The sequence below is a fragment of the Rhinolophus sinicus genome, linkage group LG12 (genome assembly GCF_036562045.2).
Source record: "Rhinolophus sinicus isolate RSC01 linkage group LG12, ASM3656204v1, whole genome shotgun sequence".
NCBI classification, from domain to species: domain Eukaryota; kingdom Metazoa; phylum Chordata; class Mammalia; order Chiroptera; family Rhinolophidae; genus Rhinolophus; species Rhinolophus sinicus.
The window spans coordinates 39,115,700-39,134,467 of record NC_133761.1 but is presented as its reverse complement, the minus strand read 5'-3'; the positions used below and the strand labels follow the sequence as shown (position 1 = coordinate 39,134,467).

Sequence of the window (18,768 nt, the reverse complement as noted above, 5' to 3'; positions counted from 1 at the left end):
ACAGAAAATAGGGAAAGTAGAGGACTAAAATGAATAACATGATGAAAAACGCCAAATCTAGAATGCTGGACATTCAAAAGAACAAATAAGTTAGTTTCTTCAACAAATCAATGGCATGAAATAAAAAATAAGTTTGTTAATAGAACAAAAGAAATGCAAGAGACATACAACTAAATACAGTACAGATCTTTATTCAAAACCTATTATAGATAGACATCTTGGAGATAATTAGGGACTTTTGAATATAGCCTGGGTATTAAATTACATTAAGGAATAACTTTAATTCTATTACCTGTAATAATAGCTTCTTAGTAAGGCAAGGGAAAAAAACCCAACAAATAAACAAAACACCAAAGTTCTTGTCAGAGATGTATGCTGTGATATTTATATGTAAAATGTTACCATATCTGAAGTTTGCTTTAAAATAGCTCAGGTTACAAAAAATAGGGAAAATACATGAGTGGCAATATATTAGTAATTGTTGAAACTAGGTGATGGGTAAACTGAGGTTCATTATACTAGTCTCTGTAGTTTTGCGTAATGCATGTGGTTAGTGATCGGTTAAAAAAGAAAGCAGGTAAAAAGAGACAGTGGAAAAAAATAGGTGAGGATCAATGATGATTCTATTAATAAGTAAAAGAGAGAGGCAGTTATTATAGTAAGTACATAATTAAGTATGAAAAAGTCAAAGTGAGGTTCCTAACACACTGAAAAAGGGAATGTTAGAGGTTACGTAGAATTTAGAATTTAGGCAGATTAATAAGAGAGACGGTGAGGAGTAAGAGAAGGGGAGCAAGAGCAACAAACAAGATGCCTAGAAGGGCCTCCCTATCTGGATTACAAATGTCTGAAAACTCGAGTAACAATTTTTATGTCTGGATTATATCCCTTTGGTTTACCAACTTCTCCCACAGTGTTATTTTATGTAAAGCATCCTAATAAAGGCTAAGATTATGACCTGCTTCTCATGGCCATTACTGCAAGAATTATATCTTACCATTGTTTATAAAGCCCTCTTAAAAAATGAATTGCTTACATTTAAGAGACTTTTAAATTTACTTTATAAATATGAAAGCAAAAAAAAAAATCCCTCTGAATTCTGTGTTATCCTAGGATGTACAGAGTAGGCAGTCCAATGAAGACCTACCTTGTTACATTCAATAGAGCAACTGCAAAAGCAATTTGTTACAAGCAGATGGACAATTGAATACTAAAAAGAATGATAAACTAGAATGAAAATAGATATTGAAATAAATTTGTTTAGGCTTACCCTGAAACTTCAGATTTACACAAACAATTGTATTTGAAGAAGTCAGGAAAAAAAAATGCCATCCTATTATGGGTGCCTGTGAAAACAGAACTTTACACATGCTATAGCCTTTATAGTCACCATTTACTTGGTTGGTCCAAATATTTACAGTTTATTGTCATGACTGCTAAAACTGGCAACCACAGGATTGTTGTCTCAATTAGGACAGTAAACAGATTGTCTCTTTTTTTTAATGAAAAAAAATCTAAAATGTAATACTTCACAGTTTAACATGTTTATTCATCCAAACGAGCTAAAAAATAATGGTGTGACATCTGTTTGAGAGGCATTGGTACCTCAAATTTTGGCTGCCTCCCCACCAATTTGGTTGTTGTTTTTTAAAATGAAGAATAGGGGGAGGTATTGTCATCAAAAAATCTTCTGGCATTTAAAGCATCTTATTTTCCTTGAAATAAGGATCTCATGTCTGTTGCTGGTGATAAAAAAAAAAAAAAAAAAAAAAAAAATTGTTTAGCAGCAGTTCAATTGTTTTGAATAAATTTACTGACTCACTATGGCTATTTCCACACTGGTATAGTTCTTTAAGTGACTCTCCAGGTTCCCTCTAATGTGCCTGTACAGCTAGGGCCCATACAAAATAGTTTCAATGTTTCTATAGGTACTGAATTCATCTGCTATAGATTTTTAATGGGGGTTGCACTGAGTGTCAATGGAACAAAATCTAGCAAACACCATTCTATACAGGCTACACTGGAGCAATTCTCATAAAAGAAGGCAGTCCTGCTAAGGGAGAAGCTGTAGGAATTTCCCCAGAGAAGCCTTAGGTAAGTGTAAAGAAACCTAATTGTTGGTAAAGAGGAAAAAAAAATCTTATTTTAGATAGTCTCTGGCTCAGCAACCTTGTTATGGATGAAATACACCAAAATCTAAAATTTCAGTTTAATTTATGGAAGCTTATTTCTGAAGCATGTCAAGCATAATTTGCTCTATTGAATTATCATTGACTATAAATTTTAGAATTTGGAAAATACAGTGCTTTAGTATTTACATACAAACATTATAATTAAAATTTAGTTTTTAAAATTGGGAATGAAGATGTATACTGTTATAAACATTGCGTATGATTTTTAACAATACTAAGATAAAAATAGCATATTTGGTTTCCTAGAAAAGAGCAATGGATCATTACAGTAAATGTAATGCCAGTTGTCTTGATCTTAAAGAAAACCAGGATGAAACATATATATGTCCCAATACAACCAATGACCATAAATGCTCAATGTTGAGTTGATGAATATTGTGATGTTTAAGTTTTATTTATTAAATGCAAATAATTTTGATAATCTACTACATGTAAAAGCTGTGCAAAAGCCTGAGAGGACTAAAAATATTAACTTAAATTTTAACATGAATTTATTATATATGTGCAGATCATTATATTATTGGAATTACAGAAATAAATAACATATTCTCAGTATCTTGCAAGCATTGGCTAGGGTGGGAGTATTCCTTCCATCTTTATGAAAAATTTAAAAGACAGAAAATCTTGTGTTTTGCCACCTTAAAACAATAACAAATCCTATGCTGGTACTAAGATAGACTTTTTGTTTATTTTGTCTGAAAGAAATTCTAAATGAGGTTATATTTTTATAACATCTCCTTACAAATGAATTTTATATATTTTTATTTTGCCTGCAAAGTAAGAACCAGCAACCCTTCAAGCTTCATTCACATAGGCTATATGTTAAATCTGCAGAATTAGTTGAAATTTATTCTGCAAAATATGTTATGCAATAGATTCTAACATTCTGAAAAGTCATTATAATTTTTCGTTTTTGTCTTCTGAATTACTCAAAGCAATTATTGGAGGGGGAAAAACCCATGCTTAGTATTTGTGTCTGGTGTCAGTGTCAGATTTATGCCAAACACCACTTACTATTCAAAAGTGTGGTCCCCTGAAACTGCAGGCTGGATATCACCTCTCTGTCTTCAAAGATTGAAACTAGACTCAATCTGGGATTGCTCTGCAGAGGATTGGCTGCTTCCCAGTTATTGTGAGCATGAAAAATGTGCACTTCATGAAAAATGTGTTATATAAACATACATTGTCTTACTTTACCTGCTATTTATTAAAATCAGAGTTTAGCTTTTGGGATTTACGGTTGCGTGGAGCCATCAGAAGTCAATCAGACATAGAAATGGACTAGCCATAGACTAAGGGTATTGATAAAACTAGGTGATGAAACTTGCCTATAATTTACTATGTTTAGACTAATATTTATTACTATCAGAAGTAACAGTTTTTGTTGACTAACTGTTGTATACCTGAAACTAATATAATCTTGTATATTAACTATATCATAATTAAAAAACAACAACAACAACAACAACAACACTTTTTCCCCCCCAAAAAATACCTTAAGAATAGAAGAAGATAGTAAAGTTATTTTCAGGTTAATGAATATTTAAACATTTCCAAGAGTATATTCACCTATTTTAAATACTGTAAATTCTGCCGTACGACTGGGGAAAACAGCATTTCTTGACATGTGGCACATCACTCAGGAAAATAAAAGGCCTATCACATCCAAAATGCCAGCTTGGATATTCCCTTGCTACCCACTTTACAAACAGATATACCACATGGCATTAAATGCTGTAACCTTTCTTTAAAATGACACTTGGATTGGTCTGCTGTCATGAGTGTGTAAGAACTGTTAGTCTGTCTCTTGAGTCTGTGATTTCAAGGAGAAAAATCCAGTAAATAATAGTCTAAATTTTGCCCTCAAATGTTTGACATAAATGATTTGTGAGAATATTGGAACTTTTGGCTGTTTCCACACTGATGAGATAAAATATGCTACTTGAAAAAATTTTGCAGAATATAATACTACACAGTCACATTCAACTATTTGCAAAAGTCTCAGAGAATATCCAGGGTATTTATCAAAGCTTTTTTCTCTTGGCAAGTATGAAAACAATCTTAACATTTTATGTATTCTTCATAAATACAATGTATATACTATGGAACACTGTGCACATGTTTCAAACTATTCACTTTTTATAAATCTCTATCTAAGGTAGCAGCTAACAACTCTGTTGTGGACACATATTTTCCCATTTTCTAAACTTTATGTATTCATGTGCTCTAAAAATATAAAAAAATTCCATTATCAGTAAAAATATTGAATATATTTATCATTATGTTGCAACAAATTCAAAACATCTTGAAAAAAATATGTAAACAGAAAACTGCATATGCAAGTAATATGAAATATATATTTTCTTCTATTATTTATTTTTCATGAAGAGTTCTAACAGATTATCTCTAAAGAGACAAAGTGTAATTTTGCAAAACAACTTTGTATTGTTCAGCTTTAGGAGACAACCCATGAAAATTACTAAGCAGGTAGGCCTTTTGCTATTACTCTTGTATGAAAAAGACTGCACAATTAAATGACAGGTTGATACGTATCTCCCAAAAAGGAGCAGCAAACTGATACTGTAAGCAGCCAGAATACTATAATTAAAATAGATTCCAAGTTTATATTAATACAATAAGTTAATTAAAATCAAGATCAACTGAACTTTCTATTTACACCAGTTTCAGCAGCCCAAGAGGAAAGGAACTCTATTTTAGAGACATATGTGACTTTGAGCTTCTGTCACCCAGGTGCCATTTCTGATGGAGCACATGTGCACTGAACAGTTGGCAAAGAAGGAAAAAGATTACTGTACATGTATGTGCAGATATTCTCTCTAATGATAGAAAATACATCTGGAAAGAAAGCAGGACTTCCTTGTAAAATGAAAAATTTCCCATGACTTTTTCTTCTTTCTTAGGCTCTCAGTGTGATTTGAGTATGTTTCTGGAAATAAGGATATATACTTTTACTACTGATATATGTGGAACAAAAATAGACTTAGTAATCTGTACGTGATGAAGTTACACACATAAATTAGCTAAACCAGCCGAAGAATTTAGGATCTGTTTTCCGTTTTATGTAAATGCACCAGGAATAGGTTGCCTGTCAAAATAGATAGATTTATAAAAGTATCTAGTAGCATACATTATACTACATTGCTAGGTAAGGTTGTTTTCTTGATATGCTATGCAACTATTTAAAAAGACATTCCTGCAGACTGAAAGTACCAGCAGAAAGAATTCAAGATGTTGTAGTTTTAGTACTTCAGAAAGTATTGGTCCCAGGAGGTGCTTTTATAAAATTATTTCCTTATCATGAATTGATTGCTGCTCAGCTAATCTTCATCTGGTTCCAGATCAGGGTCAACATCTGTGGTCAATCTGAGATAAAAGAAAGCATAGAAAGCCAGTAGGAGGGCCAATATAGCTGCAAGTACAAGGCCAACTTCCTGAGGAAAAAAAAAAAAAAACTTGAAATTGATGAAATGAAACTGGTTAAGATTATCAGTTTCATCAGATAAAATAAGCATATAATTCCACAGTCCACAATGAATAATTTGAACCTAATAATTACATTCTTTTAAATACTCTTTGCTATTAGGAAACTTATTTCATACTTGACAATATCCATGGCAATGTCAAGTACATCAGTGGGTGAGTCATTTCTATTATTTTTATTTCATTTATTTGTGTTTCCTAATAGTAAAATTAATATTCATACTTTTAATATACTTTTATAGTTTGGATATCAAAAGGCTGGGGGCAAGCAATGTGGTCTGGGACTACAAAGTTTATCTGTTCTCCATTTGGTTATGTTTGACTTTATTTTTTGTTTCAATAAATTCATTATTATAGCATTTGAACATAGACGTTTTTAAAGTTATCATTTCTTTTCTAATGGGAAGAAACAATTATAACCAGTTTCTAGATTATATCTCTGTAAATATCTTTATTAAATATTATTTTGTTGAAAATACTTTTTAAATTCTAAATTTTATAGTTTATAACGTGGTGAAACAAAACTGAGTACTCTGAGCTCATAAGCATGCATGATACAGTGTAATTTATCACAACTGTGAAGGATGGTCCTTGGTATTTTCTTTGGTGATTTAATGTGAATTATTAATTAATTGTGCTGAAATAATAGACAAAAATTTACTACATTTACAATGATAAAATTTGTATTATCTCTAAAAAAGTCTATAAACTTTTAAAATATATATACACACCATTAAGGAACTTCCTTCATATTAATATATCATTTGGCTAAATAGAAAAAAGAGCAAATAGTGCCAGTTCAGCATCCTAAACGGCCTAATATTCCCTTCTAACTTTCACTAGTGTATCACACCCCTTCTTGGAATTATTTTATTAGGAAGCAATTTATTTGCATTTACATGAGTGCATTTTACATTTCATAAGAATGTAAAATCAATAATTCCACATATGCCAATAAACTTTAAAAACATTAGAATGAATATGGTTTATAATCAACATGAAATTTTCACCTGAATGCTGAAATTACAAACGGATACATTATACAGATTAGCTTCATAATTACATTTATTTAGATTTCCAAACTATGAAAATACATATTAATAAAACCATAGAGTTGAAAGACTCAAAGTGTCAACTATTTTTGTAAGATTTGATTTTTTTCAACCTAATATATCAATATAGCGTCAAATGAAAGTGAATTTTTCTTTGTTGCAGTTGGAACACTTTGGCATCCGAAGAGGGCATGGTAGTATCAGACAGGTTTCATTTATTTTCTTATTTCCACAGCTGTGCTCCCAGACCCATCTGGTTACACAGCTACCAATTTTAAGAGGATGTAATAAACAAGTGACACACAACTGCAAAATCCATCTGTTCTGTAGTGGACAACAAAACTGTTCAACAGCAGTCACCATTCACACAAGCTTAACTCAACAATAAAGTTTTTACTCCTGATTGGAGATTATGATTCTCATCTCATTGATAATAATCTCTAACTGGTGCTTTTCAACCTTCTTATCCTTTCAAAGAACTCTATCATCTTCACCGTAGAGTTTCAGAATATACAGATGCTTGAAAAAGGGCATTAAGTGTAGGAAGCAGAGAATATTCACAGAATACAACTTCAAAGGATCCATTAATTCAATTAAGTCTATTCAATATATGGTGTGGAGGCTTAAAAAATACTGGATGGGGAGGTATAGCAAATCATTTTTTTCAAAATGTCCTTATTCTATTGAAAAGATAAGCATTGTATGAACTGCATGTTTGGAAGGTTACAACAACGATGAAATTTGAAAACACTACTTTCAGGATGCTGGTGACACAAACCATAACTGTAAGCATTTATGACTTCTGCTCCCTGATCATTTTTAGTTTTAGATCAGAAATAACAAAAAAGAACAAAAATAATGTTTCCTGCTGGCTCATCCTATGTGGTTGTTAGCAGGATGTAGCTGACACTTGAATTATCTAATTTATGTAACAGAGAAATTAAGTTTTTGATCCTTATTGTTCTATTATGATTATACCTTTTAGCTAAACGTTTTAAATAAACTAATTAACTAATTAACAAATGCAGATTATCCTTTCCCTTCTAAATACTGAGAAACATGGGTATTTTCATCCTAAAAACATTTTTAGTGTTCTTGTAATTCTTGAAAAATAATCTAATTGAACAGCAACCAAATAGCAAATATTAGTTGTGCAGGTATGTTTCAGGTGGCACTCATTACTTGATTATAAATTATGACATTTTGTTTACATTGGTAAGAAACAGGAAATAAAAATAGCTTCTCAATAGAAATTAATTCCAGATTTTGACAGTTATATTCACATCTTATTCTACATCATTACTATTTCCTCAAAACATTTTCTATTTCTAAAAAAACATTTAGAAAGAAGTGCTAGAAGCCTTGGAGGTTAAAGACCCTATTATACAATTCTTTGTATCTCCGGTCTATGATTTATGATATTAAAATTATGTAAAACTTTGGAAATTTTACAACAGTAATACCCATAATACTATCCCCAGAACAAAACAGAACATTTTGTAATATATAAAATACAGTGACATAACACAGGCTTAGTTGAAGTAGGGGATCTTGAGCCTAATGACAAACATCCAAGGAAAGTCTTATTTATACAAACCAGTAATAATGAATTCAAAGAAATGTTTTTTCAATCAGCTAACAATTCATAAATGATTTCTGTGTGCTAGGTTCAATGTTAAGTGTTTTCACTGTATTACTTAACTCCCCTGACAACACTGTGAGGTAACTAGCATACTCTCCATTTTACAAATGTGCCAGCGTGGACTCAGGTAGATCATGTGCCAGCGTGGACTCAGGTAGATCATGGTAAGAAAAAGATGCAAGAGGGATTTGATCCTAGGCCTCTTTATTTTGTTACAGTGTTGTCATTGCTGTAATTTTTCTACTCCATGATGTTGCTCATAGTTTTGTAGATTTAAATTATTTTAAGAGCATAACTATGATTCATTCTAAAGAATAAGTAGTAAAGTGATAAAATATAATATTATGGTCTTTCTGTACCAACTAGACAAGAGTGAAACATGTTTGATGTTCGTTAGTCCCTAGATGTGCTTCTCTGACATTATCAATATGGATAAAATCACTCACTGGGGAAATTAAATAGCATTAAATGGCAATTGCTAAAAGAAACTTTGTTATTTAAAATCTTATGCCAAAATGACAATGCAATCAAAATTTGACAAGGCAAACTAATTAGTACGCCAGTTTTGAAATGAAAAACACCTCCATGGTTCTGATGCTAAAAACTTTCATATCATTTTAATGGGCTCTTCATACAAATTTTCGAGCAAAATAAACAATGTTAAGGCTTTTTCCCCCATAAGTTTACAAATCAACATGATAGCTAACTTACTAAAAAGGAGTTATGTTAGGATGTCAGTCAGAAACTCTTTTGTACATACTTTACACTGTAAATGAAATCTAAGATAAAAATGTTTTCTCATAAAAGAATAAATTCTACCTTTTTTTTTTTTAAGACAGATAACTGCACTATAAGGTGGACTTAGCTTGCACTGGGAACATAGTTATTTCCTCTTATTAAAACAATAACAAAAATTATAAAAGCAAATAAAAAAGAGGATGTGTATAAGAAAATGGTATATATTTGTAGCTAAATGGCTGCACTATTTCTCAAATTCTAATTTATAGCTGTTCATTATATTGTGCCACAAGTGGAGCTTGCTACCCAGTATTTTTCTTTAAAAAAAAAATCTAAAACAAAACACCGCTTTGTGAAAGATAAAAGTATGGGTCACATTGCCTTGGTGGAAAAGGACGAACAATGCTCTCATTACAAGAGACAATAGTCATATCACTGAAAAACAAAAAGAAATTAAGCACGGCTTTTAGAAAGGTCATGTCATGGAAATAATTTTAAAGATGAATGAAATTTCATAGAAATTAGAAAAAAACTTCAAAAGATTAATCATCACTCTTTTAAACAAAAAGGCAATTTACCTTTTTTCATTAAAAAATGATACATAGCACTAACTGAGGAGATTGTGTTGTGAAAACATACTGCATCACAGGTCAATGCTTGATCAAAATCAGCAATCAGGAGTAAAAACAAGGCAGTGTTTCATGATCATAATAGCAAATTCTGGAAGACAACCAAATATATCATCTGGCAGTTCAACAGCTGTTACAGCTTGGGAGTAATACCTTGGCATTTGCTGTAAGCTATAACTTAGAAAAATTGGTTTTTCATCTGCCAGATAAAAATCAAAATCTCCTTTAAACGTTTTAATATTTAAATAAAACATAAGTACTAGTCACTTTAATTTTATACATTTGACAGTAGAACCACCAAATTAATTTTTCTATTTATAGTTTAATTTGACTCTAAATTCTTGGCAAAGAATTGACATGGGTAATAACATAGATGTAATTTTCTTGAATTTCATTGTACTAGCACATTGGATTAATATTGGCTAACATCATTCTCAGTTGCATTTATCCCTTTTAAGCAGTTAAAACACTGATTTTCTAAAAGAACAAGCTTGAGGACATCATTAGAATTTCATCATAGAGAGTACTGACAACAATAATAATACAAAGAGTAAATTCATATATATTAATGATCTAAGTATATATAATTACAGCTAAAATTTAAACAACCATCAAATGAAATTTATTGAAAAGGAGAATTTTTGATTCAAGCCACATAAATCACAGAAAAGTATATATACTAGCTAGAGAAAAAATAAATTGCAACTTTAAGTATAACTTGGTTCTTACAGTGACATTGCGTTTTATTTTAAGACCTGGTAAAATCTCAGGATAGGAAGGATGTTTCTCATTAAGTACATTCTTTATAAAAACCTTCGATTCTGGCATTCAACCTAGATTTTGAAATGTCATAAAACATTTAGAATTCAACATTTATGTAATCCAGTTTTAGAAAATAAAATGGCATGCATATATCAAAATTTAAAGTTATCAAATATAGGTACCTTTATGCCTATTGCTGTTTTCTTTGCTTCTGCTTTTAATTTGGTTGCTCGTAAAATAGGTTTCGTTTTTTTATAATCCTGTTTACCTAGAAAGAAATAATTTCAGACAATGAGCTATGCTTATATATAATTCAAGTTTAACACTTATCTGCAATGTCAAAGAATGTTTAAAAGGAGTAAAATTGGGACATGATGTTGCAAAGTAGTTTCCAGTTATGGAAACCATAAACTTGTCACCCTAATGTCAATTTTTCCTCCTCTGTTACTTTTTCAGAAATAAGATTTGACAGACATATTTGAAATGCTGTGCAGTGAATACCAAAAAAAGATAAAACTTATTTTAGAGAATAAGATGTTGAAAGTACAGAGAGTAAAACTTTTAGAAGCATTTGGAAACAAATGTGTAAATAAATGAGCATATATAAGATCCCATTAATAGGTAAAGTTAACTTTGTTTTCGTAATTGAAGAATAAAAGCTCATTCTAAATTGATTTTATTATGGATATATTAAGTATTCAAATAATCAATTTGAGAAATATCCTCAAGTTTTCTTCAAGTAAGAAACTAAAGAAGGATCTGTAAATAATTAACTTTTAGTCACTGAATTATTTAGATAAAATATGTATTTAACTTTTGTTTGCTCTTAACAGAAGGCAGAACAAACATGGCTAGATAAAAGATATAGGATAGCTAAGCTACATTTAGATATTAGTTTCAACCTTTTTTACCATATTTCAGTCAAAAATGAATAAAACTGAGTTAGTGTCATCAAATTTCCTTTTTTGTGTACCATCTCCAGATTCCATTGAGTAATAAAAGAGCTATTACACTGCCTGTGGAGAAAATAGATTTAACAACAAAAGCATTGACCAGAATAACATATCTTTTTGTTAAACACACTCTTAAATAAGAATTGGGACAAATGAGTCTCAAATAGTATAATATGCCATTCTGAGTGGGAGTTAACATTTGACCACAAAATCTCTTCAGCTACTTTATATTTTGTTATGCAGCCTTACTGTTTTCATCTTACTCCCTTTCCTTTTAGTGATCAGTTTCTTTCCAAAACTTACCCCTTTATATCCCTTATGTAATTAACATAACTTCTACCTTAATTTCCATGTCTTCCTCACACTGAAATAAATTTGAAAGTAGTTGATCTAAACTAAAATATACCATCAAAATTCAATGTGTAATACATTTCTTGTAATATATGTCTGCTAATGATTCAAAAGTATGTTTACAATTCCATATAGGTTTTTAAAATTAGAAATGGCAGAAAGAAGTGAGTCAAATGGATGGGAGTAATGAAGAAATGCTATAGTTCTGTTCATTAGACACATAAACCTTTAGCTGAAGAAGCAATTTTTTAAAAGAGTATATGCTATTTTCTTAAGCTCTATTGTATAGCAGTCATTCTGGATCTATGAGCATGCAGAAGCTTACTAAATGTAATTTGATGACAGAGGTCTAATGACCCAGAAATGAACCGATTGTAAAAAATGTGTATCAAACAATCTAAATTTAAATTATGGAATTAGCAAAATACAGAGAAGTATTACTCTGACCCATTTTAAATTAGCAACATTTAATTTTGCTGAAAAAACCTTGAGAAGTATTCACTCTGATTTCACATCTCAATAGTCAGACTATTCATGTCATTTATTCCTGCTGATGTAAACAGTTCAGAGCAATGATCGTGGTGACATATCAAATGCTTACACTCAGGGTTACAAAGTAAGTTTCTAATGAGAATCTACAAATAAATTTAAAGGTTATAGATTTGAGTCCAAGAAGTCATTCTTGTTTTATCTTATTGCCCTATAATAATCTCTGGGTGCAATCGGGTAAAATGAAAAAAGATTATCTTACACCATATGCTTTTCATACACATATGCAATATTCTGAATGATGTGTCTATCATAAAACAAATTGTAATATACCTCAAAAAATCAACGTTAAAGTGAGAATTCATCACTCTATTTTACTTGCCATATAATCATTGGTTAAATAATGTGTTCTATTTCAATTCAATTCTTATAATCTTAGAGAAGAATACTCTGGATTTATATTAAAGTTGTTATGAACATTTGAAACTGTATTTATAGTAAGTAGACAGTTTTAAAAATTACTATACACCTAGTAATTCTCCAAATAGTGAATGTGTCATTAATTTAGCATTCTTCTTGTTGACTATGATATCCAAAAGTATTGCAAAACATGGTTTCAGTCTACTCAGTGAAAATGTTTACAGGGGCATCTATTAAGTTCTTTATAACTAAAACCAGATCTTTCCATTATATCCAAAGAGGTTTCATATATATATATATATATACATATACATATACATATATATATATACACACACACACACAGCATATATAGATGCTTCAAAAAAGATACCTATGTTCACGATTGTAAAAAAAATACATAAAATGCAGAAACCCCTGCCTTCTGAGTACTTACACTTAGAAAACATATTTATATCATCTAGCTATTACATGTAGATGGTTTTTTTAATACAATTGGGTCCAATTTTGGTTATATCAATAATGCAATAACCTAAGTAGCTCTTTAGCAATTACTCATTACATTTTATAGAGAGAAAATCTGGATAACTCAAGACTATGAAGCCAATATGGGGCCTCAGTCATCTTGTTTATCTATTCGCAATGACAGCATTCATGTCATTTCCCATGACATAATTTAGGTAACTATAACTTTACTCCCCTCATCTCCATGCTTCCTTATTGACTTATTTATGCTTCCTTCCTCCAAAATAATCCTATAATACTATTTTGTTATTAATTTTTTAAATGTATTTTTCAATTATAGTTGATATGCAATATTATATTAGTTTCAAGTGTACAACATAGAGATTAGACATTTATATACATTATGAAGTGATCACCATGATAAGTTTAGTACCCATCTGACACCATGCAGAGAGTTATATTTTATTTTTAAATTATCGAACAGTGAAATTGATTCTTTTCCTTTTGGTATAGAGTTATATGAATTTTATCATTCATGTAAAGATTCATGCAACTACTATCACAATCAGGATACGGAACAGCTCTATTATTCCAAAAAAACTCCCCTATGCTATCCTTCTACACCCACCTCAATTCCCACCCATAATTGCTGGCAATCACTGATCTAGCTTTCATTTCTATAGCTTTGTTTTTTCAATAACGTAACAATAATGTGACAATAGATTTTTTTTTTTTTTTTTAACTGGGGAAGGGGAACAGGACTTTATTGGGGAATAGTGTGTACTTCCAGGACTTTTTTCCAAGTCAAGTTTTTGTCCTTTCAATCTTAGTTGTGGAGGGTGTCGTTCAGCTTCAAGTTGTCCTTTCAGTCTTAGTTGTGGAGGGTGCAGCTCGGCTCCAGGTCCAGTTGTCATTGCTAGTTGCAGGGGGCGCAGCCCACCATCCCTTGCGGGAGTCGAACCGGCAACCTCGTGGTTGAGAGGACGCGCTCCAACCAACTGAGCCATCCAGGAGCTCAGCGGCAGGTGCCATGTTCAATTTTAGTTGCAGGGGGCGCTGCCCACGAACCCTTGTGGGACTTGAGGAATTGAACTGGCAACCTTGTGGTTGAGAGCCCACTGGCCCATGTGGGAATCGAACCAGCAGCCTTCGGAGTTAGGAGCATGGAGCTCTAACTGCCTGAGCCACGGGGCCGGCCCGATTCTTTTATTCAGCACAAATCCTTTAAGTTTCATCCAAGTTGTATGTATAAGCAGCTCATTATTTTCTATTGCTGATTAGTATTCCATTATACAAAGGTAGCAGAGTTTGTTTTTCTATTCATTTATTGAAGTGCATTTGGGTTATGTCCAGTGTTTGGCAAGTATGACAAGAGCTACTATAAACACAGGTGTACAGGTTTTTATGTAAACACAAGTTTTCATTTATCTAGGGTAAGATTGCTCACTCACGTGTATATTTACTCACTTAAGTATATATTTAACCTTGTAAAAAACTGCCAAAACATTTTCCAGAGGTATTATATCATTTGTCATTCCCAATAGCAATGAATGGGAGTTCTGGTAGCTTTGCATCATCACTAGCATTTGATATGGTTTTATCTAGATTATCTCATTTTTTAGAATACAAATGTTCACAGTATTTATTCCTTTACATTCCATTTTATATATGTAAGGCCAATAGTAATGTAGTCTTTCATTACTTACATTAGTAATTTGAGTATTTTTTTTGTCTAATTAAAATTTATTAAATTTTGTTGATCTTTCTAAATAACAAACTTTTGATATTGTTGATTTTTCTCTTCTCTATTTTGTTTACGTCTACCTTAACTTTATTATTTTCTTCCATCAGCTTCTTTTGGGTTTAATTTGTTCTTGTTTTTCTAATTTGTTTAGATGGAAGGTTAGGTTATTGCTTTGTCATTAACAGCTATAAATGTCCATTTAAGTACTGCTTTAGTAGAGTCTCATAAATCAGCAAGGAGAAGAAAAAAATTATACACAAAAATACACATACACTTCTTTTATATTCACCTATACAATAACTTTTACTAGAGTTAATTTGTTTTTTCAGTTTGTGGATTAAAATTATTGTCTTGTGTACTTTCATTTCAGATTGCAGGACTTCCTTTAGTGTTGCTTGTAAGGCAGGTGTGCTATCGACAAAGTATCAGGTTTTTATCCAAGAATGTCTTAATCTCTCCTCTTTTTTGTAGGATAGTTGTGCTGGATATAGGATTCTTGGTTGACAGTCTTTTGCTTTCAGCACGCCATATGCAATGAGTTACTTTCCTCTTGCTTACTAAATCTTGCTTTAAGATTTACTCTTTATGTTTACCTTTCAACAATTTGACTATGATGTGACCAGGTGTGGATTTCTTTTAGTTTATCTTACTTCAAATTTGTTAAGGTTCTTGGATACACAAATAAAAGGTTTTCATCAAATTAGGGGAATTTGGGGATATTATGTTTTCAAATAGTCTTTCTGACATTTTCTCCCTTTCCTATCACCTGGAACTATTATTATGGATAGACTGGTAGGCTGGATGATGTCCTACAGGTCTCTGTTAATTTTTTGTCATTCTTCATTCATTCTTTTTTCTTCATGTTCCTCAGACTGGATAATCTCACTTAACCTCTCTTCATGTTCCCTGATTCTTCTGCCAGTTCGAATCTGCTGTGGAGTCCTTCTAGTGAAATTTTTATATTGGTTATTTTATCTTTCAACTCCAAAATTTCTATTTCTTTTTATATATACATAATTTACATTGCTATAATAATATTCTCTATTTGGTGAGGCATCATTCTTATACTTCAATTCTTTAGACATGGTTTTCTTTAGTTTTTGAACATATTTTAAATGACAGACTTAAAGTCTTTATCCAATAACTCCAATGTCTGAGCTTCCTTAGAGACACTTTATATTCTTTTTCTCTGTTTGGACCATATGTTGCTGATTCATTGGGTGTTTAATAATTTTTGTATAAAACTGGACATATTAAAATAATGTAATGTGGCAACTGCAAATCAGATCTCCCATGGATTTGTTGTTGTGGTTCATTCATTTTTTGTTGATGGTGTTACTGTTTATTTGTTTAATCCATAATTCTGTAAAGTCTGTATTCTTTGATATCTGCAGACACTTAGCTTAATTTTCATCTAATGACTAGACAGGAATTTTCATACATGCCTTGCACCAATAAGTCTTCTGGCTTCATTGAGGGGCTATGTGTGTGTGTGTTTGTTGGTGTACATTATCCATGCTCTGACAGGCGTTTATAGTTCTGCCTTAGCCTTCACTTCCAGCTAGGTTCCTCAAGGTCAGCAAGAAGTGAGAGATTATAGCTTTTTCACGTCTTTATTGGGCAGGACATAGCTCTGCACAGACTCATGACTTTCTATGATTCCCAGGAATTTATGTCAGAGATTTTTAAAGACCTTATAAACATCTCGTTGCCCAGTTTTTAAAAGTTTTAGGTCAGCCTTATGCTGGCCCCAGCTAGTAATGCTGACTCAGGTAGTGGTGATGTTAAACACTTGCAATTGGTTGTTTTTGTCAAATACCACAGCGAAAGGGCTTTTCAACCAGAGTGAGCTCTAAATCGGGTCAAATAAAGACAAGTTCTGAGAATAGGGATTTTCAGTAGGCTGCCAGATAGGTCAAATAGTGGTAATTCTCTGAGGATGGGGTTGGGGTAGTTCCAAACCCATTCTGCCTTCTTCATCTCAGGCTGCAAGACGCAGTTGTTTTTCACAACTCTATAGTTGCAAGGCTGAGGAGAGGAAGATGGGATTAAGGCAAGTTAAACAAAACAAAGCTTGGTGTTCTTATTGAGATTCAGCTCTCTTTCTTGAATAAACATTCTATGAACTGTTATAAGACTTTTGCTAACTTCCAGATATCTAAGAAATTTCATTTTGACAATTTTTGTGTGACCCAGATAATTGTTAGAATGGAGGATGATTTATGGCACACTTTAAAACACATCTTTCTCAGCCATAGCTCACCACCAACTGCCTACACTGAGCAAGTTGAAACTTGTCACATACTGTTACTAAGGTTCAACGCACAGCTTCCCATATTGAAGATCCCTGTCTTTCCATTGGATGGCACTGACAGCAGTATTCACGGTATTTTGTGATCACCAACGGTAAGGCTCGTGTCACACATCACTTCTGGTATGGCAATTTCTGTCAAATAAAAATGTTATGGTGTGTCCTTATCCACCTCATTCACTGGATCTGGCACCATGAGACTTCTAGCTCTTCTCCAAAGTCAAAACAACCATGAAAGGTAAATGTTTTTAATCAATTCAGGACATCAAGGCAGCCATGACTATACAACTAAAGACACTCACAAAGAGGACTTCCAGAACTGCTTCAGAAAGTGGCAAGAATGATGGGATGAGTGTGTTCAAAGTGAGAGGCAGTATTTTGAGGGGGATTAATGGCAATGTCTTTTACTGTAATAAATTTTTAAAATTTAAACATTCACTGTATTAGTTGATCACACCTCATATCTCTTAGAATGTTTTAAAGTTGCCCTAGTGATTACAAAATGTACACAACTTTTCAGTCTAATTCAAATCAATATTTTATTCAATTTCCTAATTTTAAACATATTCTATATTATTTAAAAAATGTAATCCAATGTATTTCATATTCTAATATAATGGAAAAAAGCAGAACATTGTTTTGTAGTGCTAGTTTTACTAGTTGTTTATATTTTATGACTTTGCTGTGCTTGTTTTTGAACTTAGACATGCGTTATAGGTTGGGAAAGTTATAGCTGTAGAGTGGACTTTTAATAATTCAGGCATTTAAATGTCTACAAACAAAGAAGTACACAAGTGAATATACTATTGTAGCACAAGTGTGTTTTCCTTAAAAATGCCAGGCAAGAAACTGGTATCCTTGTTTTATGCATGTTCTTATTATAGTTTAATAGTTTTGCAATAAAAAGTGGAAGGTACATGCATAGTTCAAAGGATTATACTTTGGTTACTGAAATTTTATATTCATGATAAAAACTTCAAGTTGTCTTTAGATAATACCTATGGTTCATTTCTGGAATAAAATTCACTACTATTCTTTCTAGTTTCGTACTCAGTTCAGATTATTCTAAAATTGATTTATCTGTACTATTAAAAAGTTACATTATTATTTTTAGTTATATGTTTGTAGTAATAGAATTTTTGATACTGTGAAACCAAAAAGTACAGAAACAAATAATAAATTATGGCAAATGTAATTCTTAATTCCTGATCTCAATTACCTCCATCAAAACAGCTGTAGCATTCTCTTTGATTTTTCTCTAAAATAACTACAAATTATAATTTAAACTTCTGAGATACATTTATAGTAACAAAATACTATTTTTTATGTTTAAGATGAAGTTGCAAAATTAATATTTAGTAGAAAATTCCATAATATAGGAAACCACATTTGTCATCTAGTAAGGATATAAATTCTATTGTCCAATATGTATAGTTCTTAATAATGAAAATGTATTTAGATGACTGCATTATTAAGATTGCCTACCCATATTGAAAATTTCTCTAAAATTCATGACATT

The 18,768-nt window shown here is 31.6% G+C and overlaps 1 protein-coding gene across 8 annotated transcripts in view; it reads right to left on the bottom strand.

The window, feature by feature from the left end:
* Window positions 1-175: 175 nt before the first annotated feature.
* The window catches only part of TRIQK (triple QxxK/R motif containing), a 102,182-nt gene continuing 83,589 nt past the window's right edge, over window positions 176-18,768 (bottom strand). For all 8 annotated transcript variants that reach the window (XM_019717493.2, XM_074316288.1, XM_074316290.1 and 5 more), the window contains 2 exons: window positions 10,699-10,784; window positions 176-5,644 (listed from right to left, as the gene is read on the bottom strand). In XM_019717493.2, coding sequence (XP_019573052.1) covers window positions 5,531-5,644; window positions 10,699-10,784 — 200 coding nt within the window. In that variant the 3' untranslated portion in view covers window positions 176-5,530. The remainder of the gene's footprint in view (window positions 5,645-10,698; window positions 10,785-18,768) is intronic.